Source organism: Cervus elaphus, chromosome 9 (assembly GCF_910594005.1).
Source record: "Cervus elaphus chromosome 9, mCerEla1.1, whole genome shotgun sequence".
NCBI classification, from domain to species: Eukaryota; Metazoa; Chordata; class Mammalia; order Artiodactyla; family Cervidae; genus Cervus; species Cervus elaphus.
Window position 1 is genome coordinate 32,762,011 of NC_057823.1, and position 26,410 is coordinate 32,788,420.

General features: G+C 43.8%; 1 protein-coding gene and 1 long non-coding RNA gene across 2 annotated transcripts; one reads left to right on the forward strand and one right to left on the reverse strand.

Moving 5' to 3' along the window:
• The first annotated feature begins 2,576 nt into the window (after window positions 1-2,576).
• Window positions 2,577-16,171, forward strand: PPIC (peptidylprolyl isomerase C). Its single transcript, XM_043912253.1, has 5 exons — window positions 2,577-2,792; window positions 7,721-7,834; window positions 8,581-8,674; window positions 11,367-11,551; window positions 15,418-16,171. The coding sequence occupies exons 1-5, from the start codon at window positions 2,676-2,678 to the stop codon at window positions 15,544-15,546; spliced, it is 639 nt and encodes a 212-aa protein (XP_043768188.1). The 5' UTR covers window positions 2,577-2,675; the 3' UTR covers window positions 15,547-16,171.
• LOC122699844 lies at window positions 3,479-7,779 on the reverse strand. The gene is made up of 3 exons (XR_006342691.1): window positions 7,663-7,779; window positions 5,097-5,185; window positions 3,479-3,562 (listed from the first exon to the last, which is right to left on the reverse strand). It is a non-coding gene; the product is annotated as an uncharacterized LOC122699844 (long non-coding RNA).
• Window positions 16,172-26,410: the final 10,239 nt, after the last annotated feature.

Genomic DNA, 26,410 nt, shown 5'->3' on the forward strand with positions numbered 1-26,410 from the left:
ATTACATCTGCAAAAAACCCCCCCTATTTGGAAATAGGGTCACATTCACAGATACTGCGGTTTCTGACTTTGATGTACCCATTTGGGGGCAAAATTTAACCCCCCAAACAAGGACTCATCCTATAGTCACTTCTTTTTGTACTCAAGGTCCTGGTGGCAAGAAAAAGAAATAAAAGGTATAAAGATTAGAAAGGAAGGAATAAAACTCATTATTTATGAATAATATAGTTGTCTATGTAGAAAATTCTAAATAATTCACATAGATCATTGTAATTAATAAGTTTAACAAACTAGCCTATTCAAGATTAATATACACAATTATTTTACTATGATATAATACTAACAAACAGGTAAATAAATGTTAAAAAGATATAATTTACAATAGCAAAAAACAAAACAAAGACCAAACACCTCGAAATCAACTTAACATTATATGTATAAGGTTTTTAGACAGACAACTATGAAATCTTACTGAGAGATATGAAAGAAGAGGGAAATAAATGGAGGAATATGCCATGTTCATGAATGGAAGACACAATATTACAAATATGCCAAGTCTTTCCAAAAGGAGGTATACATGCAATGCAAATCCAATTAGAATCCCACTTTATGGAAACTGACAAGCTGATTTGCAAGTTTATATGAACACAGAAAGGGTCAAGAATAGCCAGAAATCTATTGTACAAAGTAAGAGGACTTCTACTACTAACTATGAAGACTTATTATAAGACTATTTTCATTAAGACAACATGGTGTTGGCATGAAGACAGACAAATATGTCAGTGAGACAGAAAAGAGGGTGCACAGACAGACCCATATATGTAGGGACACTTATTCCATGACAGAAGTAGGATTACAGAGCAATAAGTAAAGAAGTCACTTTTCAATAAATTATGCTGAGACAATGGAATTCATATGGAAAAACATTCGACCCCTAGCTTGTCCTATGCATCAAAATAGCTACACACAAAATCATGGATGAATTTCATAAATTTGAGCAAAAAGAACACGTAAGATTCCAGTCACACAAAGTTAAAACTAAACCTTATTGGAAGTCAGGACCATGGTTAATTTAGGGAGAAGAAAGTGTTAGCAACTGCAAGTGAACACAAGGGGAGTTTCTAGAGAGCTAGTGAATATTTCATTTCTTTAGATATGTGGGGTTCTAGCTGTATTTGCTTTTTGATAATTTGTTGATTTGTACATGTACATTTGGTTCACTTCTCTTTATTTGTATTAATCTTCCAAATATAAAAATTTAAGGAGATAGACACATTCACTCACTGAACAAATATTTGCTTTTGTTTTTGTTTTTTTGCATATGCAGCCCGAACAAATATTTGTTGAGAAATCACTATATACCTGACATTGTACTAGATCTGAATCAGGAGAAATAAATACAGGCATAAGCCCTCTGATACCCTTAGCTTGCTACAAAAGGGGGATTCTTTCTTTATTGGGGGTGAGAGTGATGAGGAAAGCCATTAGATCCTTCATTGGACTGAAATATCAAAATAGCTCACAAGTGTTCTGCCCAGCCTTCAAACGTGGTGGTTACCCTTTGTATACATAATAAATGGTTCCAGTGTAATTTTAGCCTACACTTAGTTACACATAGGAATCCTATCTGCTTACCCAAGGAAAACCTTGGCTTGAAAGTCATGGCCCTAGCCCCTAAGAAAACCAAGAGAAAACTATCATTAATTTGTAGTTAATTTTGGCTCTATTACATTAAAAAAGTTCTTTGAAGTCCTAAGGCAAACAGCATTGAGTTTTAAAAACCTTTTCCTGATTATAAAATACTTACATGTTCAATGTAGAACATCTGGGAAATCAGAAAATTACAAAGAAAACAAAAACCCATTATTCTATCACCATAGCTACTGTAAATGTTTTGGTACATTTCTTTCCGTTTTTAAAATGCCTTTATACATTTACACAATCGAGGTCCGATTTTGCAACATGAGTTTTCCATTCAAAAATATGAGTATTTCCTCATGTCATTAATTCCTAAACATAATTTTTAAGTTTGTAAAAAGTATATCCCCAATTTGAATCATCTCAGTTAGAGGTCATTCGTCCTGTGTAATCGAGTAGAAACGTCCAGGGTCTCAAGAGTTCTGAGAGGAGTCCAGAACTTAGCTAAAGCCTCAGATGGAACATTGGAACCTGGCAGACTTGGCAGAGGCTGCTCGGCTCCAACGGAGGCTGCGGTCACAGAGGGGGACCCGTCGCGGCAAGCAAGATGCCAGGATGATCCGGAGCCCGGAGAGTCCTCGACTTTCCATCAGGTTTAATACGCGTCTACACTGTTAAGTTCCCGGCGATGCCCCAGCGTGCATCCCTCAGCTCCGGACCGAGCAGGCATCATCCGAGCGGCGCCAGCTCGCTCTGGATCCCCGCGCCCAGCGCACCCTCCATCCGCGCGGCGGCTGGCCTCGGCTCCGCGCTCCGTGGCGCGCCTCTCCGAGTCCCTAGCTCGGGTCGCTGGGCTGAACCTGGGAGGAGGCGCCCGAGGCTCCGGGCTTGCCGGGATAGCCGCGTCTCCATCACCCCCGCCCCTCGAGCCGGGAGCGCGCAGGCGCAGCCGGCCAGGCGTCCCGCCCGCAGTCCAGGAGTCTGCGGTCGCGCCCCAGCCGCCGCCGCCGCCGCCGCCGCCACCGCCACCGCTCATCATGGGCCCGGGTCTCCGGCTGCTGCTAAGTCTCCTGCTTTGCGTGGGGCTCAGCGCCCTCGTACCGTCCGCGGGAGCCTCGGGCTTCCGCAAGCGAGGCCCCTCGGTGACGGCCAAGGTGACCAGGCAGCGGGCAGCAAGTTCCCCTCGTGCTGCCCGGGGGGATGGGGGGGCTTTGGGGACTGGAACCTCAGGGTCAGGGGCGGCGATCAGGGGGCTTCCCAGGCGCAGAGGATGGGAGGCGGCCGCGGGGCTAGGTGGTAGTGGTGGCGGTTCCCACGCGCGCAAGTGGGTGGGGGGCATCCTCGCTCTCCTGGGAGACTTTAGGGGCGCTAGGCCGAGCCCGCCCCCCGCCTCGGACTGTCTGAGCGTCATCTCCTGGGCTGGTGATCCGACGTGGCCACCAGCCCGCGAGCTGGGAGAAGCTTCCGGAACCGGCGAGCCCTTTCTCTAGGGAGGAGACAGCCGAGGACTTCCTTCGGCGTGGCGGGGACTTGGGAATAGAGGCAGGAAGAATGCAGGCTGGCGAAGGAGGCGCGCCAGAGAGGAGGGGTTGCAGCGGGGCCGCCCCCGCGGAGGTCACCCGGCCTCGCAGAGCCCAGGTCCAGTCCCTGTCGCTTGCGGTAGGGTAGGCGTTACGTGGCCTTGCTTAACCAAGGACTGTCCTCCCTTCCGCGTTTAGGAACCACCATCAATCCCAGCCAGGGAGGGAGAGGTGCGCTTTTCAGACTGGGGGGTAGACACAGGGCTTGGCCCAGGAGGCCCCTGCATGACTGAGGCCAGTCTTTCAATCGCGATGGGAAGTGGTGGGGTGGGGATCTGCCTCCTTACAGCTTCAGGTCTTTTTTCAGCATGTTTACCCAAGGTTAGAAGATAATGGAAGGATGCCTAGAGAGACAGAGGGAGGAAAAGAGTGATTTGGTGCCCTTGATCACCACTTCTAGAAAACCCACTGGCAGGAGTGTCTTGGAATGTGGAAGGAGGAGCAGCTGCAGGTGATCTTAACAATCGGCCCCCTGTCTGCCAGTAGAAATGACAGTGTTGGGTGCTTCAGTCCTCCACTGCAGACCCCACCGGAGGAGTGGGGAGGACTTGGGGCTGGAGAGGTTCAGCCCAACACCTGATGTAGCCCGAGAGTGAAGAGTGAAAAGGAAGGCCCTGCTGCGGGGGGTGCAGTGATAAATGAACTGTGGCTGGGAACCTCAGGGGAAAAAGAGTGGGGCTTCCTAGCCAGGGTGCAGTCACAGAGTGAATTTTCATGCATTCTATAGGTTTGGGATAGTCACTTAACACTATCTCCTTTTTTCCCCACCCCATTTATCATTAAGTTCTAAAAACTAACTGTGCAGGCATGTCCTGCCACAGATTCGACTCTGCTGAATCACTTTTTCAGTGGCGCATTTTAAGACAACTACTCTGTTGGGAAGTGGAAATACTAAAAATGATTTCTCTGAGTGTGGACAAGTAGATGAATTGGCCCTCACTCTAGTGTATTGTGTGTTTTCCCCAGCAATCTTTAGCTTTTCCTCTGAGAGTGTTTGAAAACAGGAATCTGTAAAGGAGAGGTATGAAGTGCTGTCCCTCCCAGGGCCCTTTCTTGTCTGTGAATCTTGGTGCCGGCCACCACCTCAGCCTCTTGCCCAGTCTCGGAGCCTCACTGGTCTCAAAACCCACTCAGCTGGCATTTGCACCCTTGCATTTTCCAGCAGGTGCCATGGGCTCTGTGCCGCATCAGGCACCTGAGAGTGTAAAATAATGCTGCCATCTTTCTGGCTCTGCTCAAGTCACAGGTTGCTGTCACTTTGCAGTTCTCAGAGTGGCCAAGAGGCTTCAGCTGAAGTAATAACAAGTTACTGAGAATACCCGAGGCTCCTCCTCTGTAAGTGGAAATAGAAATAATACCTGCTGGTTACGTTTTGCATATTAGATGTGATAGAGCAAGTAAAGTGCTTAGCCCTGATTGAAGTTCCTGATTTAAGAGGTCAACTGTTAGTGTTATTTCTGTTATCTTATTAATCCTTCTGGGGCAGGGCAGGTAGAGATGAGGAGCAGGGGCTCAGAGTTGCCCAAGGTCCTGTGGCCAGTAAGTGGTGGAGCTGGTTTGAGAACAGTTTCCTTGACCTCCAGGCTCCTGCACTTGGTGCTTCTCCAGTTACTCCTGAAACAGAAGCACAATTAACCCTACAAGGGTTTGGAGCAGGCTCTGTGAGGTCCTCTTGCCTCTTCCCTGTCTCTTCCCACCCTCCAGGGCCCCATAATTTTCAAATGACTTTCAAGGGCAGCCTCAAGGGAAAAAAGGAGGGACCAAGGGGCCAGCTTTAGAAGTGCAACTTGGAATTGAAGTGCCACCTTTTCCAGGAAGTCTGCCCTGATCTCCACAGATAATCATCACCTCTCACCATGACATTTTATCTGTACATACCTTCTTGTAAAGCTTGACTTCCCATCACAGTGACTATCTCTCTGCTTCCTCTTCTGTGGGACTTTGCAGCCTCATCCCTTTCACAGGGCCTGTTCCCAAGGACAGGCAGCAAAGTCAGAGATGATCTCAGGTTAAGAGGGTTTGCCTGGCAGCCACCCCAGGCCCACCTTACCATCTGTTTAGGTGTGCATATGCCCTGGTCTTCATTCAGTATTGCCTGACTTTTCTTTTTTTAGTACCTGCTTGAGCTGACACTGTGCTGGGCACTGGGGATCTAAAAATGCCATTTCCACCCCTTCAGGTAGAAATTGCCTAGACAGAGAGAGCCACATTCATGACAAATCACAGTCCAAGTAAACGCAGCTTCAAATTGAAATTCTGTCTTTCACGTTCCTAGTTTTGCCTAATGAAACTTGGAACTCTTAGCTAGCATCCTTCCTCCGCCTTCTGAAATGGGTGATCTTCCTTCCCAGCCGGTTGTGGTCAGAAGGGTTCTGTCACTTCTCTGCACGTGGATCCCTTTTCCTGCCTCAGTGCTTTGGTTCCAGAAAGAACTGCCAGGCGGGGCTTGTGCCCATTCTTGTCCCCGGAGGGTGCTCCCCTCCTTCCAGGCTTGCATCCCATCACACCTCTGTCAGGATGCCTTCCCTCAGCCCTCAGCATCCCTCCAGCACCCTGGTATTCAGTGTTCTTGGGGGCACGTGTCACCCGCAGCCTTAAGCTATGGCTGTTTATGTACTTGGCCTGTCTCTTTCCATAATCTCCCTGAGGACAGGGACTTCCTCCACTTGTACCCTCACACTGCCTTCTGCCGAGATCTTTGACAAGTACTTAATAAGATTTGATTTTATCATTTCCATTAGAGTTAGGGCAACTCTGCTGCATTTTCATGCCATCATGCAAGAAGTTGAAGGATGCTGTGGTTTGGGAAAAAACATCTTATTAATACGTGTGCTAGGCTGCATGTAGGAAAACAAGATGGTTATTGGAGAGTTACGCTGGGTGTCATAGACACTTTTTCTTCATCTTCTAATGCTGTCCTCCCACATTTTATTCTCTTTGCTGTTGAAATGTTCACAGGCTTTCTTTTCTCTTCTTTATTTTAAAAAGTCTGGCAGGTTCATGTGGTGCTTCCTTATGATTACATACCCAGTTCTTGTCCTGGAGCCTCTTCATTATTGCCTGTTACTGAATTTACTCCTTGGTTTGGAAATCCCTTTGGAGAACTGCTTCTTTGACCCCAGCTCTGCATGCCAGGCTCTTGCAGGCATTAATGGAGCTTCCTGAATCGTCCTTCTTCACTGCACTGCCCAATCTCAAGGGCCTGGTCTTTTGTGCATTCTCTAAACTTTTACCATAAAATAATAATAACACAGTTTTTTACAGCTCTGGCCATGTAAAATTGCAAAATGCCACAGGGAACACTAAATATCACATCATCCTGTGACAGACATCTTGATACATTGGCAGAGGCTCTTGTCTTGAGCTAAAGCTTGACAGTCTTTACTTTGCGATTTTTCTAAACTATATGACATCTTTTCTCTTTGACACCTTCTTAAATTTTTTTTAAAGCCATCTCTTGACTGTCTTTTTTTTTTTTTTTTTTAACACATTCAAATAGTGAATTGGTTCATATAATCTAAACTTGCTAACAGAATGCCCTTCGACTCTGCGGCCTTTTCAAACGTTCTGTCTCCAAATCATCTTAACACAGTGATTTGTGAAGCAGAATGTATATAATTTCGTTTTAGGTGAAACAGTTAAAAAAAAGTCCAAGAGAACTTTTAAGGCTTATCTGCAAAGAAAGCAGCGACTAACTTCTGGAGGCGTGCTTGTTCTCTTCTGTTTTAAAATGTTGTGACAGAGAAAGGGCACATTCTACTTGGGCAACTTTGGGAACGTGAGGGCCGGATTCGGTGTCTTAAGTGTACAGGGTAAACGGCTCTGCCAGGACCAGCGTGCCGTGTTTGCTGTGCTTAGGACGAGTGGAGGCCCGGGTGTCGTACTCTGTTTGCATGTGAGTGGCAGGCCTTCTGGAGCAGGGCTGTGTGTTTTGATCATCTTTCACAGGCCCCTTGACAGCAGACATCTATTGAGAACTCATTGGGAATTTGGCGCTGCTCGAAGTTGCAAAAAAATAAATCTGGACGGTTAGACTTTCTTTCCTCACCAGTTTTTTTTCTCCTGCCAAGACTGGAAAGCATCACCTTTCAGGAGAACAGCAGTCTCTACTCTCAACCCCTAGCTCTGTCCACAGAGCTAGGAAACAGGAGGCGACAGCAGTGTGTGTCTGGGGTCCTTGGGGGAGAGGGATTCTTGAAGACGTTACTGGCTCATTCGGACAGTACTGAGTCCAACTTTAAACCCAGTTCTTAGTACAGTGTCTGACTCAGTGATGGTGCTCCATAACTGTTTGGTGAATGAATATTTGTGAGTGAAATGCGCCCACAAAAATGGTTTCAGAACTCCTTTAATTTATCTCTTGCTCCTTCATCCCCTCCTTTATAAAATGCTGGTGGCCAGGGCCCTCACATGTGGGTCTGTTCTCAGACTGTTATTCACTTACCTTGTATTGTGGCTTTTCCACCGTGTGACCTTGTGCTCCGCCTTTCAACCACATGCAGGTCTTCTTTGATGTGAGGATTGGAGATAAAGATGTTGGCAGAATCGTAATTGGCCTTTTTGGAAAAGTCGTGCCCAAGACTGTGGAAAATTTTGTCGCTCTGGCAACAGGAGAGGTATGTCTCAGTTTTATTCCTTCCAACTGTGCACAGAATTGAATCTTCCTCCTTTTAAGGATGGAATACAGATGTATTCTGGGGGATGAATGGAGAGGAGAGCATGGGAACATATACACTGCCATATGTAAAATAGATAGCCAGTGGGAATTTGCTCAATGACTCAGGGAACTCAGTGGGGCTCTGTGACAACCTATAGCGATGGGATGGGGTGGGAAGTGAGAGGGAAGTTCAAGAGGGAGGGCGCATATGTATATCTATGGCTGATTCATGTTGATGTATGGCAGAAACCAACACAATATTGTAAAACTATTATCCTCCAATTAAAAATAAATACACTAAAAAAAACTTAAATGTAAAAAAAAAGTTGTACCTGGGAAAATAAGTATTAAATTAGTAGATGAGATGAACCTGAGACATCTAATAATATTTTACTTTGTTTTTCTATAAAATCTGTATTCTTTAAGCACTCAAGTTTCCTCAAGGTTCTAGAAAGTGAAACAGTCATGAAGTGAAAATGCAGACTTCTTTCTTCTTACTTGTGCATGTTAGTATTTTACTTCCATAGTTTATTTTTCAGTCAGCTAATGATAAATATCTGTCAGTAAGCTATTGTAGGTACCTAATTTAGTTCTATAGATATTTTGTGTAATTTTCTCATTTTGTCATTTCCAGATAAACACTGGGGTTTATCTTACAGTATGGGTTGTATCTGCTTGTGTATTCAATTGACATAATCTCTTTAGAAAGGATATGGATATAAAGGAAGCAAATTTCATCGCGTCATCAAAGATTTCATGATTCAAGGAGGAGACTTCACCCGAGGAGATGGCACCGGTGGTAACGTCGTCTCTTAAATGTTTCCTTTCCCGCTTTCCCAAGTGAAACCTAAGACAAGATGATATGTTTACCCAGCATATTGAGCTCCCAGTTTGAAGGAACAAAGTAAAAAAGACAAACTAATTCTTCCAGAAAGATTAGAGGTTTTGGTTGGGGGCCGGGGGTGGGGGTGCTCATCTAACAAAATCTTGGCAGGTGTGAATGAGTGAGGCCTCCTAATTTTAAACAGTCTTTGCTTGGGTGTGCATTATCCTTCTTTAGTGGAGATGTATTCATTTATTAGGCTGTTTTGCAGTTATGAAAATCCTAGACTCCTGGTATGTAGCAATATGGAAAGATGTCTGTTATAGCAAGGAAAAGCTGTGTCCCCTGGGGGGGGCCCCCAGCTGCAGGAGTGCATTTTGTGGGGGGGTGGTGGTGGTCCAGAAGCATCATGCCAGAATGATGAGACTCATACTTAGGTGACAGGATCACAGGTGAATTTACCTCCTTCTTTCAAAATTCTCTTTTTATCATCAGCTTTTGCAGTAATAAAAAATTAATAGACCACTTGTCACAATTATAGTATAATTTTTATCAACATCATTAGAATTCAATAAAGAACCCATAATTCAGTTTATAGAATTTCAAATATATCTTATTGTTTCTCATTGAGGATTCCAGCTGCCCAGCTCCCTGGTCTGTCTTTTCCTCAGAAATGTAGTGAGTTCTTTTCCTGAACATACATACAATGTGGAACTACACCAAATTTTTATTTACTTCAGGTTTAAAATTTTTAATTCAGCAAATACTGGGTTTGGTAGATAGTAAATGGCTAACGTTTTAAAGAAACAAGCCATTTTCAAGCATTATTGTTAATTTTATGTTTCCTGCAATGGTTTTTTAAATAACAAAGTGGCTGTCATTAAATGCTTGGATTTGCCAAGACACCTGTGGAAATGCTGGTGGGTCTGGGAATGTAGACTGGAGCAGAGGAACATGTTCAGGTTACTTGCTGAATGGGGCTGCTGCAGAGCTGGGTCTCCGGTGGAGAAGCCTGCAGTTCCAGTGCTGGTCCCCTCAGGACTGGCACCCCCCCGTCCTTCCTGAGGCCCGGCAGGAATGGAGATGGAACTTCACTGTGATCTCTCTTCTGTTCCTCTTTCTTTCTCTGCTCTGTGTGTGTGTGTGTGTGTGCATGTGTGTGTGTGCGCATGTGCATGTGTGCACATGCATGTACAGAATTAAAATTCTCTGAGTTTTGGAGACAGGACCTTTTGGATCATTTAAATTTAGCCTAGACCTCTCTGTAAGCAGAACTTTCCTTCCAGGCCACTTCATTTGTCACTTACCAACCAGCTATAAATTACTTACCTTTGGTATTCACTTCTGGTCCTTCTAACTGAGCCAGGATTTGATTTTTTTTTTTCCCCCCTCTTAGGAAGATGAATTATATTTGACTTCTTCTACAAAAAAAAAAAAAGCAGGGTTCCTTAAATTATTAAATATTAGTTACTCAGATAAATATAAGAGTTACAAATCAATGAAGTTGTTAAAATACCCAGGTATTTATTTAGAAGCCATATATCCTAAGATGTACACTTTAAGAAAAAAAATCATCAGGGTTCACAAAATGTCCTTACTATTCCTCTATTGCAACACTTTCTAGATAACCTGTTTGAAAAGTTAACTCTGTTAGCTATGAAGAGGTTTTGGTTGTATATGAATGAAGAAAAGTGCCCATGTAAGACCCAAGTCTTAAGGAACTGTTTTGCCTGGTCCTTCACAAGTACTGCATAGTAAGAAGGAGATAACATGAAAGCTAACTGAGCCCGGACTTTAAGGTTGGCCACTGATGGATAAGGTGGCCTGCAGTGGAGGAGCTGGGTGTCCAGGCACTCAGGGTTGGGGGATGGAGCGGATGGTCTGCACCCTTGTTTTATAGGAAAGATGTGCTGTGCTAGATCTCCAGCCCCCATGCCCGCCTTTGGCTCAAGGCTGGCTCCCTGGCTGCTCCCAGTTGCTGTCACCCTCTGTACCCTGAAGTCATCAAGCCTAATGACTTCCAGGCTGGCACTGTTCTTCTTAGTACTGAGGCTCTAAGTGCTTAGAGAACCAGAGTTGGAGCCAGAAGTTCAAGTTTTACTTTTTTCAAGTTTGACAAGCTCCCATTTGATAAGTTTGATAAGTTTCCCATTCACAATGGGAATGAGAGAACCTATCCTATAGGACTGTCATGAGGATTGGCTAAGGGTGTATATTAAGTGCATGTTGCAGTTGGCTTGGCTGCTGAGGTATGAGTGACCAGGACCAGTGACCTGACCCTCCAGACAGAGATGGGGTCACTATGATGGCTTACCCATTATTCCATCAGACATTACGATGTCATCCTGCCCTCCCATTCCTTCTCATTTCAAAGTGAAATCACTGACTTGCTTGGTCAAGGTTTGGGTCTTCGTTTGAGGCCAGAGGGCATCCTGCCATCTCGTGTCATACTTAAGGCTTTTGTTTGTTTCTTTTGGTCCCTGGTGCTCTGCTTCCTTAAGGAGTGAATTTTATTCTCTGCTTAATTTCTCTTTATGTTTGACCATCTTTCCCTCATCTTCTATAGGGTTCTCTTAACCCGTTCTACTCAGACCTTATACTTCCCTTTGAAGAATTTACTTTTGTATCACATCTGTTGACTGTACCCTTTTTGTTTTGTCTCACTCAGGTATAAGCATTTATGGCGAGACATTCCCAGATGAGAACTTCAAACTGAAGCATTATGGCATTGGCTGGGTCAGCATGGCCAACGCTGGGCCCGACACCAATGGCTCTCAGTTCTTTATCACCCTGACCAAGCCCACCTGGCTGGATGGCAAACATGTGGTATTTGGAAAAGTCCTCGATGGAATGGTAACTTGATATATCATTTTTTCTCATTCAAAGCTTTATAATGAAAGTACTCTTAGCAATTTGCTCTCAAATGATGCTTCTTAGAGAGCCATAATTATATGCTGACTGGCCTCTTCAAAGGTGAATAAAGTATATATGGTACGTGGGTTCAGTCCCTGTGTTGGGAAGATGCTCTAGAGAAGGGCATGGCAACCCACTCCAGTGTTCACGCCTGGAGAATCCCATGGACACAGCAGCCTCGTGGGCTACATTCCATAGGCTCACAGAGAGTCAGACATGATTGAAGTGACTTAACACATAGACACACGGTATTTTAGTTATTAGGAGTATTGGGGCGGAAGCTGCGGGGGGCGGGGGGGAGGGCGGGGACTTGACAGTGAAGAGTTGAGTCCTTAATTTATCATACTATTAGATGTAATTGGAAACTCATTTTAATGTAACCAAATGAAATCCTGTAGGTACAATGAAATATCATTTCAACTTAGAAAGGAAGGAAGTCCTGTCACTTGCTAGAACATGGATAAATCTTGAGAATGTCATGTTAAGTAAAGTAAGCCTGTCACAAAAAAGACTATGATTCCAATCAAATGAGGAATCTAAGGTGGTCAAATACATGGGAACAAAAAGCAGGATGATGGTTTCCAGGGGCTGGGGGGTAAAGAAATGGGGGGGCTGGTGTTCAATGAGCATCTCTATGAATCTTCAGTTTTACAAGATGAAAAAATGCTGGAGATTTAGTTGCACGATAATGTGAATATGCTTAAACTAATGAACTTAAAATTAGACTTAGACGTGGCTAAGATGGTAATTATATGTTATGTATTTCTTGTGCTCAGTTGTGTCTGATTCTCTGCAGCCTCGTGAACTGTAGCCTGCCAGGCCCCTCTGTCCATAGGATTTTCCAGGCAAGAATACTGGAGTGGGTTGCCATTTTCTTCTCCATGTGTTCCTTACCACAATTTCAAAATATTTTTAACCCTGAGCCCATGTAGTTCAGTACAGATACAGGTCAGTTTCAAAGGCACATAGTATAACAACCAGAATTCCTAAAGAGAATTCAAATTTATGCTCCTGTGTCTCAAAGAACATCAAAGGGGTCCAATTCATAATCCACAGGAAGAATTCTTAAAATCCTTATTCTCTTCCACTCCCTGCATTTCTCCTCCTTAGCAGCTGCCCAAAGATGCTCTTCCAGCTCCTCAACTGGCAGCTGTAAGGTCTGCCCGGTACAACCCTGGAGCATCCTTGAGTCCCTTCCCTCTGCCATATTTCATTGTTTTTCATGTGAACTCATCCAAATATAAATAAGCTAATCTCACTCACTGCAGTTCTTCCATAACTTCTACCTGTTATTCTGATTCTGCCCAACAGAAGGGCAGGAACTGAGCTGGCTGACTCAACCTCCCTTACAAGGCAAAGATGTGTTCAACCAGAACTGTCAAATAATTCTCATTGGCAAGTGGGATAGGGCTTCCCAGATGGCTCAGTAGTAAAAGAATTTGCCTGCCAGTGCAGGAGATGCAGGTTTGATCCCTTGGTTGGGAAGATCCTCTGGAGAAGGAAATGGCAACTCACCCCAATGTTCTTGCCTGGGAAATCCCATGGACAGAGGAGCCTGGCGGGCTACAGTCCACAGGGTCCCAAAGAATTGGACACAACTTAATGATTAAACAATTAGTGGGATGAGAAGCAATTGGGGCAAACATCTGTCTCTTCACTTTAGGTCTCATCACAGTGAAAGACATGCCTACATTTTCATGAGGCAGTGTCCTCAAAAGAATGTACTCCTGAATAGCAAGGAATCCTAGTCTCCAGCCTCTTTCTGCTTTTTAAATGAGCTAAACATAGACATGCATGTGTTAAACCAGTTTGGAGTTTTGACTGCTGAGTCTAATCAGGTTCCAAGTAGTTTAAATGTAAACTGATTCAAGTGAGCATTTTTGAATACAACATAATGCTTCCCTTGTGGCTCAGATGGTAAAGTCTGCAATGCGGGAGACCTGGGTTCAATCCCTGGGTCAGGAAGATTCCCCTGGAGAAGGAAATGGCAACCTACTCCCGTGCTCTTGCCTGGAAAATTCCATAGACAGAGGAGCCTGATAGGCTACAGTCCATGGGGTTGCAAAGATTCGGACATGACTGAGCAACTTCACTTTCACTTTCACTTTAATGCTAGGCTGCAAGAAAAATGAAGAGTACGCATTTGGGGCTTCCTTCTTCTGGTCATGGTTTTCCTTCTGGTCTTCTGGGTCTTATGTCTTGGTGCCCTGGTTGGCTGTATTAACCTCCCTCCACCATTGGCATGCATCCTGGGAGATCTGCTTCCTGGTCCTAGACAAACAGTCCTGAACATTTTATGAGTCATAAACTACTTCAAGAAGCTATTGAAAACTATAAACTCTCTCTAGAAGGAAAATAAGAAAGTGTGTGTGTCATACAGTTTCAAGGAATTTTCGCAATCTACTGACTTCTACCTCCTGACCCTCCAGAGATTGTCTAGGTGGTTTTCTTAACACTGGACCTTCCCCCAGACTTGTAGAATCAGAACTTTCACAGCTGGACCTACAAACAAGTTAAAAATTGTGGTCAAATATACCCAACATAGAAATGTCCATTTTAATCATTAAATAAGCAGTTTTTAACCTGCCACAGGTCATTCAGGTGTGTAGCTGCTGTTTTAGGTACACATATGCACATACGAACCCCCCCACACACAATCTATTTAGAAATATGTATTATTATTAGAAGAATGCTGATCTTTTATCTTAAATTAGTTAGAATTAGCTGACACCATGTTGGAAGCACTGAGAAACTTTGTTGCTATTTTGTTTCAACCTATTTTAGAAACTCATTAGAGATCTACTAGCTTAATCCTTGCCTTGTATGAGACAAAGTGGTCCAAGGGCTGTGCAACCATCCAGACTAGAGAAAGGAGTCTTTATACCACCAGTGGGGTAGTGAGTGAAAGTCGCTCAGTCATGTCTGATTCTTTGTGACCCCATGGACTATACAGTCCATGGAATTCTTCAGGCCAGAATACTGGAGTGGGCAGCATTCCCTTCTCCAGGGGATCTTTCCAACTCAGGGGTCGAACCCAGGTCTCCCGCATTACAGGCGCATCCTTTACTGTCTAAGCCACCAGGTAAGCCTGTGAGGTAGAGATTACATTAGTATCAGACTCAACCTGTAGATTCAGCTTCCCAGGTGGTTCTAGTGGTAAAGTATCGGCCTGCCAGTGCAGGAGACGAGACTCAAGAGATGCAGGTTCAATTCCTGGATTAGGAAGATCCCCAGGAGGAGGAAATGGCAACCCACTCCAGTATTCTTGCCTGGAGAATCCCATGGACAGAGGAGCCTGGCAGGCTACATACAGTTCATCGGGTTGCAAAGAGTCAGACACTAAATGACTGGGTACACACACGTACAACCTGTAGATCACTGGCTGGAGTCAGCTTTAAAATGGACAAACCCAGAACTAGCTCCATTACTAAATCTGCTTTCTGGCTCATTTTCTTAACGCTTAGACCTCTTACATAGAAGAGCTGAAATTATCTCAAATTCCATGTTAACTCATAAGTTGGGTTGTAACAAGTGAATAGAAATATTTTTTATTAGAGCTAGGTTGCTAATAAAAAGAAGAGAGGAAATACACAAATATGCCCTCTGATTAGTAAGCTAGTAGGTAAATTTAATCTGTTATATACAGACTTCCTAAGTTTTCCATAGTTAGCTTACGTGGTTTTTGTAATCATAAAAAATGAAAACTTATTTCCCATCGGGGCTTTCAGACTTCACATTGATTTTACCTGTTGCTCATCATGGTTGCTGGTCAGAAGTGATCCATGGGTCTCCTTTTCTCTCATCAGACAGTGGTCCACTCCATAGAACTGCAGGCAACTGACGGGCACGACCGTCCGCTCACCAACTGCTCCATCGTCAACAGTGGCAAGATAGATGTGAAAACGCCCTTTGTGGTGGAGGTCGCTGACTGGTGATGCAACTGGCAGAGAACAAAGAACACAGTCTGGCAGGGGTGTGTGTGTGTGTGTGTGTGTTCATTCTTCAAAGTTACTGTTTTGCTTTGTTTTTTAACTCTATTCTGTTTTCCACTCCAGATTACAGGAAGGTTATAACAATCGACCACTCAAAATTTAGTTAGCATGAATTTTGGTAAATCACTTGTTTAGGGACTTTGCACTTAAAAGACGTGTCCCTTTCCTCCAGTGGTGCTATTTTTAAACTACAAAACTTTGTATTCGGTATCTTCTTTTAAAGAACACACACACAATCATCACTTTGCGGGATGAAGTGTGATCCCCAAATTGAGTGATGCTGAAGGTTTGTCTGAAAAAGATGGAGACAAGAAGTGTATTATTTTGTATTCAAACAGAAATTCTTTTCAGGTAAAGGGAGACTTGATTAGTATTATCTATGTCACAAGGACTTTTACCTTTGAAAGGTGCTTATTCTCTATGTTAAATACTTTTTATATAGATCAATTATTTTTGAAAGACATTTTTTTAACCTAAAGTTCTTTTTAAAAACTAATGTACAGAAATATATGCATTTTAATGTCACCAGTGAACAGATTAATAAAGGTTCTGCAATTCAAAATATTAACACAACTGGATAATTTGCGATGAGAATGCACAGAAGTGATGCCCATCCACATTCCAGACACTGGAGCTGATTATTCACCTGTTTTTTACTCAATGTAATATGTTTAGAAAGTTCACTGGAGTCTAGTTGCCACAGAAAGGAATCTTTTTTTTTTTTTTCCACTTGCATAATGGGGATGAAGTTTCAGGCTATACTTACACTGGGTGGGAAAATAAAATCCTATTGGTGGCTCTTGTAACATACCTGGCTGTACCAGAGTGTGCCTAATCTCTGTTCAAACGGGGGTGATGGGTGTCACAGAACGATCCCATTGCTTCTCCTGCGGGGCTCAAGCTGTGTTGGTCCCCCAGAATCCCATCTCTTGAGCACCGTTCTAAGAAAACTGCTTCAGTGAGAGATAAATTGATGCATACTCGTACTGTTGATGAGGTTGTTAATTGCTGCAAGTCCCCTAAAAGCAGTTTTTCATTATTTTTCCAAAAAAATTAATTAAAATCCCTTTAACATGCCACGTACCAGTTTTGAGTTTGGGAATACAGCAGTGGACAGTGACAGGCATCATGGAATTGACATTCTAGTGATGAAGACAGATTAAATGAGGTGACGTATAAAAGGGTGTTGGTACAGCAGAGAGGACACAACAGGTTTGCTGGAGAGGCTGGGGTGTGAGTGGTGGGGGCTGTTCAGGTGGCCTCCTGAGGGGACATTTGAGCTGAGCTCGGGGGAGACAGAAGCGGTAGCTGTCAGGCCAGACCTGGGATATAGGCCTTCATGCCAGCGGGGAGAGAAAATACAAGGATCCTGAGGTGCAATGAGAGGGCCCAGGACAGAACAAGCCAGTGTGCTGTAGCCAGAGGGTCAGAGAGTTAGGCTGAGTGCAGAGCATTCGGGGCCTGGGGGGCCAGGGCACAGCTCTTGTTTTATTTCGAGTACAATGGAGAGCTCTTGGGCTTCAGTAGGGGGCATGATGTGATCTGCATTTAAGATTATTTTGCCTACCATGAGGAAGATTGTTATGGGGCCGGAAGGCTAAAGTATGAGGGCTTCCCTGGTGGCTCAGATGGTAAAGAATGCAGGGAGATGCAGGTTTGATCCCTGGGTTGGGAAGATCCCCTGAAGAAGGAAATGGCAACCCACTCCAGTATTTCTTGCTGGGAAATCCCATGGACAGAGGCGCCTGGAGGGCTATATAGTCCATGAGGTCGCAGAGTCAGACATGACTGACTAAACAACAAGGCTGAAGCACATACCTGGAAATTCAAAACATTCATATCCATTGACATTCCACTCCTGGGACCTTGCTGTAGAAAGTGATCTGAACTTAAAAATGTGACACTGTTTTTGGATCCAGTCCCCCTTGATCCGGAGATGGCCACCGGTTTTCTTTGAGGAATCACGTCATCCCTGCAGGCATTTCTTATCCTGAGGGTGTGCTGACCCTTCAGACAGGTACACGCCTGGTCTGGCAAACTCATTCATTAACTCACTTGATAAATATCAGATGCTGGAGAGAGCTGCAAACAAACAGCCCTCATGGTTCCCTTGGAAGGAGACAAATAATTCAAATACATGCCACGTGAATATATAACATCAGGTGGGTATAAGTCCATGAAGAGAAACAGCCAGGAGCGTGACGAGAGGGTGAAGAGGTGGTCAGGGCAGTCCCTGGTTAGGACCTGAAGGCAGTGAGGGTACCGCAAGCCCTGGGGACGCCGGGCGGAGGGAGCGAGGCACGGGGCCAGAGCTGTGGCCCTGGAGGAATGGCAGACTGGGGAGTCCAGAAACAGCCAGAGGTCCAGGTGGGCAGAGTGAGGGTGGTGGAAGAGTCAGGTGGGGGAGGTGGCGAGGTCCTGTAGACCAGTTGGAACATCCCCTTGCCCCGGCCCCAGTGACAGGCTCAGGGACGTGTGTTTGACCCCAGCCATCTTAGTGAGCCTCAGCTGTGAGCGTTCTCTGGGAAATACCAGGACAGAGCTGAAGGAAGAGAAGGAGCAGGCATGAGAATGAAATCAGGAAGGGAAGATGGAAAGACAGATGTTAGAAGACGCTGCTCAGTCTCTGAATCCAGCCATGCCTGAAGCCAATCTCCATCCCCAGCTTTTCAGTTACCCAACCTATTACGTTCCCGCATTTGCTTATACCAGGGTGAATTGATTTCTTTTGACTTACAACCCAAAGCCTTTGTCTAATACAGCAATATTGGAAAAGTTTTATGTATAAAGATGAAAATTATAGCATTATTTATGATAGCAAAATACTGGAAGCAACTTGAATGTCCCCAAATGGTTGTAAAGCAATAGCATGCATTCATTAAGACTAATGCTACACTTTTTAAGGAAAAAAAAAAGAAATTTTGTATGCAGCATGATCTCAATTATGTAAATATGTTCTCATAAAACAAAATCAACAAAATGTAGAGTGACATAAAACAAAGGCCAATGGTGGGATTTTTAAAACTCTTTTCTGTTTGTAATATTTTAACTTTTCTATCTTCTAACTTTTCTCTATCTCTTTATAAACTACTTAGAAAAAACTTATTAAAAAATTTTTAGAGGTAACTTGGGAGGTAATTAGAATCAAATGTCCTCTTTACATAAAAAGTGCCTTAAGTCTTCAAATGTCAGAAAGCACGTATGCCATTGCTACTGCCCCGTGCAAAGAACATGTACTTTTTACTGTATTTGCCATCTAGTTTTTTCAGGATTATGAGCATAATGTGATTTCTCTAGTGAATAAACTGTTAGGGTGTCTATTATACCAGACGACCAATGAGTTAATATCATCCTCCTGGTAGAAGCCATTTATCCTGAGGGTCAGGCTGTATACTGAAAATGTTAGCAAACTGATGACTACATATAAACTACTACTTTATAAAAGTCTATGCTTTCTGCAAGAGCTTTTGAAATTGCTCATCACTGGCCAGTTGTGCTGCTAAAAGGACACATAATGTAGCCAAGGGTGTGAGTAGAATCAGGACAGTTACACTGGCTGCTCCTACCACCATGCCCAAATTATTACAACTTAGTCTTGAATCACTTTAATAAACAATTTAAAAAATTTTGGCATCCTTAGCCATGAGTTGTTTTATTCTAAGGGCTATTTAGCAATTTCCTGGATTATCAAATAAGAATTTAGTAAAATTTATTCTTGGGTCAGATTAATTAGAATGACACTTTCAAAATTATTGACTACTCTATTTCTGATGATTTTTCAGAACTCACCAGCCTCATTTTTTAGTTCAGCCGTTTTGAGTTACTTAAAGACAAAAATATGGCAAGGATTTTATAGCAGGAAAAGGATTTGGTTTTGTTTTTCAACATTCCTATAATCCAGACAGCTGAAGAAATCTTTGATCTGCAAGGCTTAGAAATTCAAAGCCCCCTCAAGGCACTTTTTCTTTTTTTTTAAATTAAGAAAAAGTAAAAACAGTATTTGTAATGGAAAATTTTGGTGCTGTTAAGTACATAACTGCTTTTACTGAAATCTGCAATTCATCTTGTGGACTTCATTTTGGCCAAGTCTAAGTGTTAGGTGTGATATTAATATAACATCACCTACTTAGAGATTTGCTAGAGTTACTGATATTCTAGAGTGATGGAAAAACAACGGGCAGTGCTGTAGAATCAGAGCAACTAGTCACAGGAATCCTGTCTGGGGGTGAAAAAGGCGACCTGACACGCTCAGTGGTGTCCGACCGTGCACCCCCAGGGACCATAGCCCACCAGCTCCTCTGTCCGTGGGATCTTCAGGCAAGAACACTGCAGTGGGTTACCGTGTCCTCCTCCAGGGGATCTTCCCAACCCAGTGATCGAACCTGAGTCTCCTGTGCTGGTAGGTGGATTCTTTACTGCTGAGCCCCCGGGGAAGCCCCATCTGACACATAGTAAGAGTCAAAACAAAGTACACTACGGAATCCACAGATGGAACTGTAAACTCATCGCTAGTTCCATCAGGATGCTTGGGAGTCACAAATTTGGGGGATTTAGAGAGGATTCAACTTGCCAATATCCCTTCTATTACCTATTTCTAAACTTTTATTAGGAATCACGTAAGTTTCCACATTTCAGAGGGTGTGAAGGACTTTTTTCCTGAAGCATACTGGGCCTTTATAGTGCTATTAAAACTAAAGTCACCATCTGTCTTAAGTGATAAATATTATATCCTGTCATTTGGATAGATATCTCAGTTTGAAAACTTGAACCTTTTCCTTCTAACCTGGACGCAAAAGACAAGTCTGCTTCCTATGCTTCCTCTAGGCACTAGGACCCACATTGAGACAGAATGTCTTGAGGAGAGGAGTAAGAACTGGTCAGCTTGGAGTAGAGAAAAGTTAAGACTCGATTTATCCCTGCCATGCTGAAGTACAGCTCTCTTATAAAGACCCCAGAACTTTCAAATCGCTTCCAAGCCTGTACAAGCTGCTCTCTTCCTGGAGAGCCTGCCCCACCCGTCCTACTCCCCGACACATCCTTCTGGGCTCCCTCCTCTGGTGAGCCTTCACTGGAGACTTCCTCACACCTTGTTCTAGCAGTTAACTTCCTGGACATCTCCTGTCTCCTCCTTGGACCAGAAGTTGCTCTTGGTCAAAGATTAGACCACACTCCTTGTCTCCCCCCAGGCAGTGTTTCATGGATAATTGATGCTCAACAAGAATGATGAGAAATGGTAACCAAAAAGAATATACCTATAATTATACTATTAAGAGGTATTTAAACTTTCAGAACTAGAAAGAGTTGAGCTTCCCTGGTGGTTTAGTTGGTAAGGAGTCTGCCTGCAGTGTGGCAGAGCTGGATTCGATCCCTGGGTTGGGAAAATCCCTTGGAGAAGGAAATGGCAACCCACTCCAATATTCTTGCCTGGAGAAGTCCACGGACAGAGGATGGTGGGCTACGGTCCACGGGGTCACAAAGAGTTGGACACGACTGAGTGACTAACACCCACCCACCCAGGAATAAGAAAGATTGTTCAACACTGGCATTTGTCTTTGGACTGCTTCTACTATTTTTCAAAGACTGTTATGTTAAACTAAAAAAAAAAGAAAATTTTTTCCTCTTTATTTTCTGAATTGAAGTTAGAAGGGCATGACAGAGATAGACTGGCAAAAGTGACGTGGGTGTCGAGCAGTAAGGGGACAGCCCCAGAAGGTGGTGAGCCTTCAGTGGCATGGTGGTGGGAGCTGGCTTGGGTGACATGCCTTGGTCATGAGCCAGTCCAGCTGCCGGCAGTTGGTGAAGCCAAGGCTTCTGCTAAGCACTGTGGATTTGACCTGAGAAGCAATGAGAAACCACTCTCTCTTGAGTTGTTGGTACTATGTTGGGAAGTCATGGTGTCCACTTTGGAAACCTTTCACTTGAATCCTCATTTGTTGGACCCTTTATGTGGCTCATTGAGAAAACTGCGCAATCACACCACTCACACGTGTAAAGCCAGTTAGGCAGCCACAGGAAGTCCTTCGTGGTCAAAGTCACAGGTCTGCTGTCTGTGCCTGGCTTTGTTCCTGCTTTGGAGTATATTCCTGACCCTTGTGAACCAGGCATGAAGTTAGAGATAGGTCAGCAGCATAACTCTATCACCACAATGAGGAAAATCTAGCTTAGTTTCCTTCTGCCACTGAATCAATGTTGCATCTAGTTTTGCTTCTACACTTGGGCAGACCCCAACCAGCAAACCAGGGGCCACCACGACCTGGCAGAGGATTTATCCAGGAACCTGGGGCTCTCTGGAGATAGGGGTCCTATGTTAGTTCAGGCTGCTACAACAAAACATCATGGACCGGCGGGAGGTGCGGGGCTTATAAACAACACATGCCTATTTCTCACCATTTTGGAGCCTGGAATCTAAGATGTGGGCACCAGCAGATTTGGAGTCTGGTAAATGCCCTCTTGCTGGTTCCAAGACCACCATCTTTTTGCTGTGTCCTCACATGGTAAAAGAGACAAGTGAATTCCCCACACTTGAGAACTGATCACCTTCTAAAGCCTCATTCCCAAATACCATCATACTGGGGACTAGGTTTCCACATATGAATTTGGGTGGGGGTGTTAGTCACTCAGTTGTGTCTGAGACTCTTTGCAACCCCACGGACTGTAGCTCATCAGGCTCCTCTGTCCATGGAATTCTCCAGGCAGGAATACTGGAGTCGATTGCCATGTCCTCTTCCAGGAGATCTTCCCAACCCAGGGATTGAACCGGTGACCTTGCATTACAGGCAGATTCTTTACCATCTGAGCCACCAGGGAAGCCCTTGGATGGGGTAGGGGACCCAAATGTTCAATCTATAGCAGGTCCCAACCTCCCATTCCAAGATCCAATCAATGAAAGGCACTATCATCCAACCAATTATTCCAACCAACCCACCCTTACCAACTTCTTTCTCCCTTCCTTTTACCTTCTACATCCATGCCAATCAGCAAGTTCATGGGTTGCTCTTTGATATATATTGAATATCTGTCTCACCCTCTCCACAGTCACCCCCTAAAACAGGCCACTTCTCATCCAAGTTATTCAAGTGGCCCCCTAACAGTCTCTCTGCTTCCGATCCTTCACCTGTCCAGTCAGTTCATTCTCCACAGGTGGCCAGAATGAGCTTTTAAGAATAAATCAGATCAAGTGTGATACATCATATACCTTATTCTAAATTACATATTGTTTGCTGATGCTTGCTAGTTGAAGGATTTTTAAAAAATTCCTATTTTTAATAATTTCACTGCCTGATCAAGAAAAATAAATGGGTATAAAAAAACCAAAACAAATCATTGTTTGTCAATTATACCTCAATAAAGCTGAATAAAATAAAATATTCCCCCAGTGTAACACCAGCCAGTTGTTTGCCATGGCACACAGGCAGTAAACCAAACTCCTCCACGTCTCAAGGAGGGCCCTGTGGGATCCAGCCCCAGCCCCTCACTATCTTTCTAACTCACCAGCTTTCCTTGGGGCCCTTGACTGATGCTCTTTCCTCATTTGGGCTTTGGAACCTGCTGATGTCTCTGCGACCCCCCAACCCCCCAATTCTTGTCAGCTAATGCCTCTTAACATCCTTATGTCTCTACTTCAATGTCACTACCTCAGAGAAGGTTCCTGACCCGCCCAAGCCTAAATTAGATTATCTTCCCTGCACATAAGTAAACCTTTTTATTTTTCCTTTATAGCACGTAACACACTTCACATCAACACATTTGGGGGGTTATTTATCCCTCTAATATGACATTATTCTATAAATTCCATGAAGTCAAGGATTCTAGTTTACTCAGATTCACATTTAAAGATATCACAGATTTAGAACATCATGATGCCTTATGTGATGAAAAAAATTATGATACCAACATATAAAAGCTCATGTAAAAGAAAACAGTCTCTAAGTGCAAGATATCTCTTATCTTTTACTACATTTAAAATACCTTTTTGGTTCTGTTAAGCTGCTAATGGGCTGGTGTCTTAAAGGCGTTATCAGCCTTTTGTAGTGACCCTCTGGCATTGTCTGATTTTGTGCCTGCTCCTCCTAGAAGTATTGTGGTTTTTTCAATTAAAAAAAAAAAAGTTTAAGCATTGAAAAAAATATGCAGCATGAAGGGTTGTGGCTCTCAAACTTTCTGTGCACGTCAGAATCACCTGGAAGGCTTGTTAGATTTCTGGGTCCCACTCTCTAAGTGTCCAGGGAAGGGCCTGAGAATGTGCACTTCTAACAAGTTCTCTGGTGATGCTGCTGCTGCTGATCCAAGGTCTGAACTTCGAAAACCACTGCCCCGAGATGTCACAAAACCATGGTTTTTAATCACTGAATTAGCTTGGTAATGCATTTGTAAAGGACAGACATTTAAGAAATCATTGGAGCCATTAGAACTCGTATCAAATTGGTGAGCAAAGTGTAGAAAAACACTGTTTTAGAACAAACAGGAGGTAATGAATAATTACGCAAATGATTCTGGGAAGATGTGAGCAAATCCTGCCTGCAAGGTCATTTACGTAGGCCACAAACATTTCTGAAGGCCCTGCTGTGACGCACGCATGGCCAGCACTGAGCTGGGTGATGGGATGGGAACACAGGCTGCTGGCCACCTACTCCTTCAACAGTGGTTGTGGGATCTGCCTGTCTCTGCGCTGAGAAACAGGGTAAACAAGTCAGATGCTGCCCCTGCCCTCACGCAGCTCTCTCCAGCTTTCCTGGGGAGAAAGACATTAAACAAATAAACAGATGAAGATGGTACCAGCGTGCTCTGAGAGAAGGGGGCAACGTGAGAGTTGGGGTGCTACATAAGATCTAAACTGAGGCCTAATAGGTGAGAGTGGGCCAGCCTTCCGATGAGAGAAGAGTGTTTCAGGGAGAGACTAGCAGGGTCAAAGGGCCTGAGCGAGAACCAAGGTTGGCAAGTCCTGGGAACAGAAAGGCTAGTGTCACCGGTGAGATTAGCACCAGGAAGAGGAGGGTGAGGGACTTGGACAGGGTGGTAGGAGCTTCCATTTTAAGTGGGGGTGGAAGCGACTGGATAATTTTGAGCGAGTGACATGACCCGATGGACATGTCAAAAAGGTGGCTCTGGCTCTTGTGTGAAGGATAGACTACAGTGAAAGTGGAAAGAGAGGGGCCCAAGAGGATGCTGCGGCTGACAGCACAGAGCACTCATTAAACCAGGAGCACTCCCCTGGTTTAACCAAGGGAGATGGAAAAGCACTCTGGTTTATAATGTAGGGTAGAAATATGAGCAACTATCATAATACTTTTCTGACTTAAGTATTCATATGTGATTCAAAAATGCACATTAGTTTTTTCAAAAAAACAGTTCTAACGGGAGGCTGTTGGGGTAGAGAGTGAGCCCGAATTTTGTGGATGATCAGTGCAAATCCTGATCCCTTTTATAACCTGGTGGCCTTAGTCAAGTTAGCGTGCCTTTCTAGCCTTCATGTTTCTCACTGTAGAATGGAGAAATAAGAATACATACCTCAGGAAGATGCTGGAAGTCTTTTATGGGATAATCCATGGACAGAATTTAGCCCAGATTAGTGCTTTATCGTGTTAGTTACTTATTAATCTCTCTGAACTTTAGTTTCTTCTTCTATAAAAGCTTGTAAAAGCTGTGTCAAGTTATAATGAGATCAAGTATGAAAAGCCTTAGTATCACAACAGGTGACACCCAGAGGTACTCACTACATAAGAGCATCCAAGGGAAGAGATGATCAGAGCTGGAGACACTGTTGATGGCACCAGGGCTGATGTTCAAGTAAAAGAAGACTGAAAATGTTTCACATCTTATAGGTCAGATTTACAATTATACTCTGAGAATATAAAACAAAATTTTTCTTTAGTCAATTACATGTACTCCAAAGACTTAACATTTCAAAGTGCCTTCCTCCCTCCCACACAAAAATAAACACCTCTTCACCCTCCGAATCCAGACCATCACTCTGCTTCTTCATGGACAGAAAACATAAATGTTGCAGGATTTTCTGTTTTGAGTTACTGTCTGTTACTTTCCTGGGTTTCTGCTGCTGAATTCGAAATCTATCATTATCATCAAGGATGAAAACTGAAACAAAGCCGAGATGAAAAATGATCATTTCAAAGCTGAGTTAGAAAGACTGGAGAAGATAGTTTTAATCACTGAAATTTATATCCAATTCAGTTAAATGGAAAGACACTCCCTCATAAATGGCTAAAAATTCTGGAAAACAGAGATTATGTCTTTATTCTTTGGATAACTAACACTATGCTGTAATTTCATTTAAAGAGTGGTTGAATAAATGAATATATATATTCATTATATGGTATCAATTGAGACTACTACCCAAGCTTGTCTGTCATCCTCTCTGCTTCTTCAAAGAATCCTGCTATAGACTGAATGTTTGGGTCCACACCCACTCCCCCAAATTAATATGTTGAAATCAAATTCCCTGAGTGATGGAGTTTGGAGGTGGGGCCTTTGGGAGGTGATTAGGGATTAGTACCCTTGTGAAAGAGGCCCCAGACAGATCCCTGGTAAGTTTCCCACCACATAAGTACACAGGGAAAACAAAGCCCCTTCCTAGATACCACATGTGCCCTGATCTTGTACTTCCCAGAGTTCAGAACTGAGAGAAATAAATATTTGTTGTTTACAAGCCACCCAGTCTATGCTATTTCTGTTACCGCAGCCAGAATGAACAGAGATAAGCCCCTCCAACCCGTGACTACATGCAATACTAGGAGAGTCAAATCTTCGTGTTTCATAGTAGATTCTGCAGGAGGTAGGGAAGTCAATAATC

Coding starts and splice junctions, on each gene's coding strand:
- PPIC (XM_043912253.1), top strand. CDS start 2,676: ATGGGCCCGGGTCTCCGGCTGCTGCTAAGTCTCCTGCTTTGCGTGGGG. Junction 7,835..8,580: donor TCGCTCTGGCAACAGGAGAG/GTATGTCTCAGT, acceptor TAATCTCTTTAG/AAAGGATATGGATATAAAGG. Junction 8,675..11,366: donor CCGAGGAGATGGCACCGGTG/GTAACGTCGTCT, acceptor TGTCTCACTCAG/GTATAAGCATTTATGGCGAG.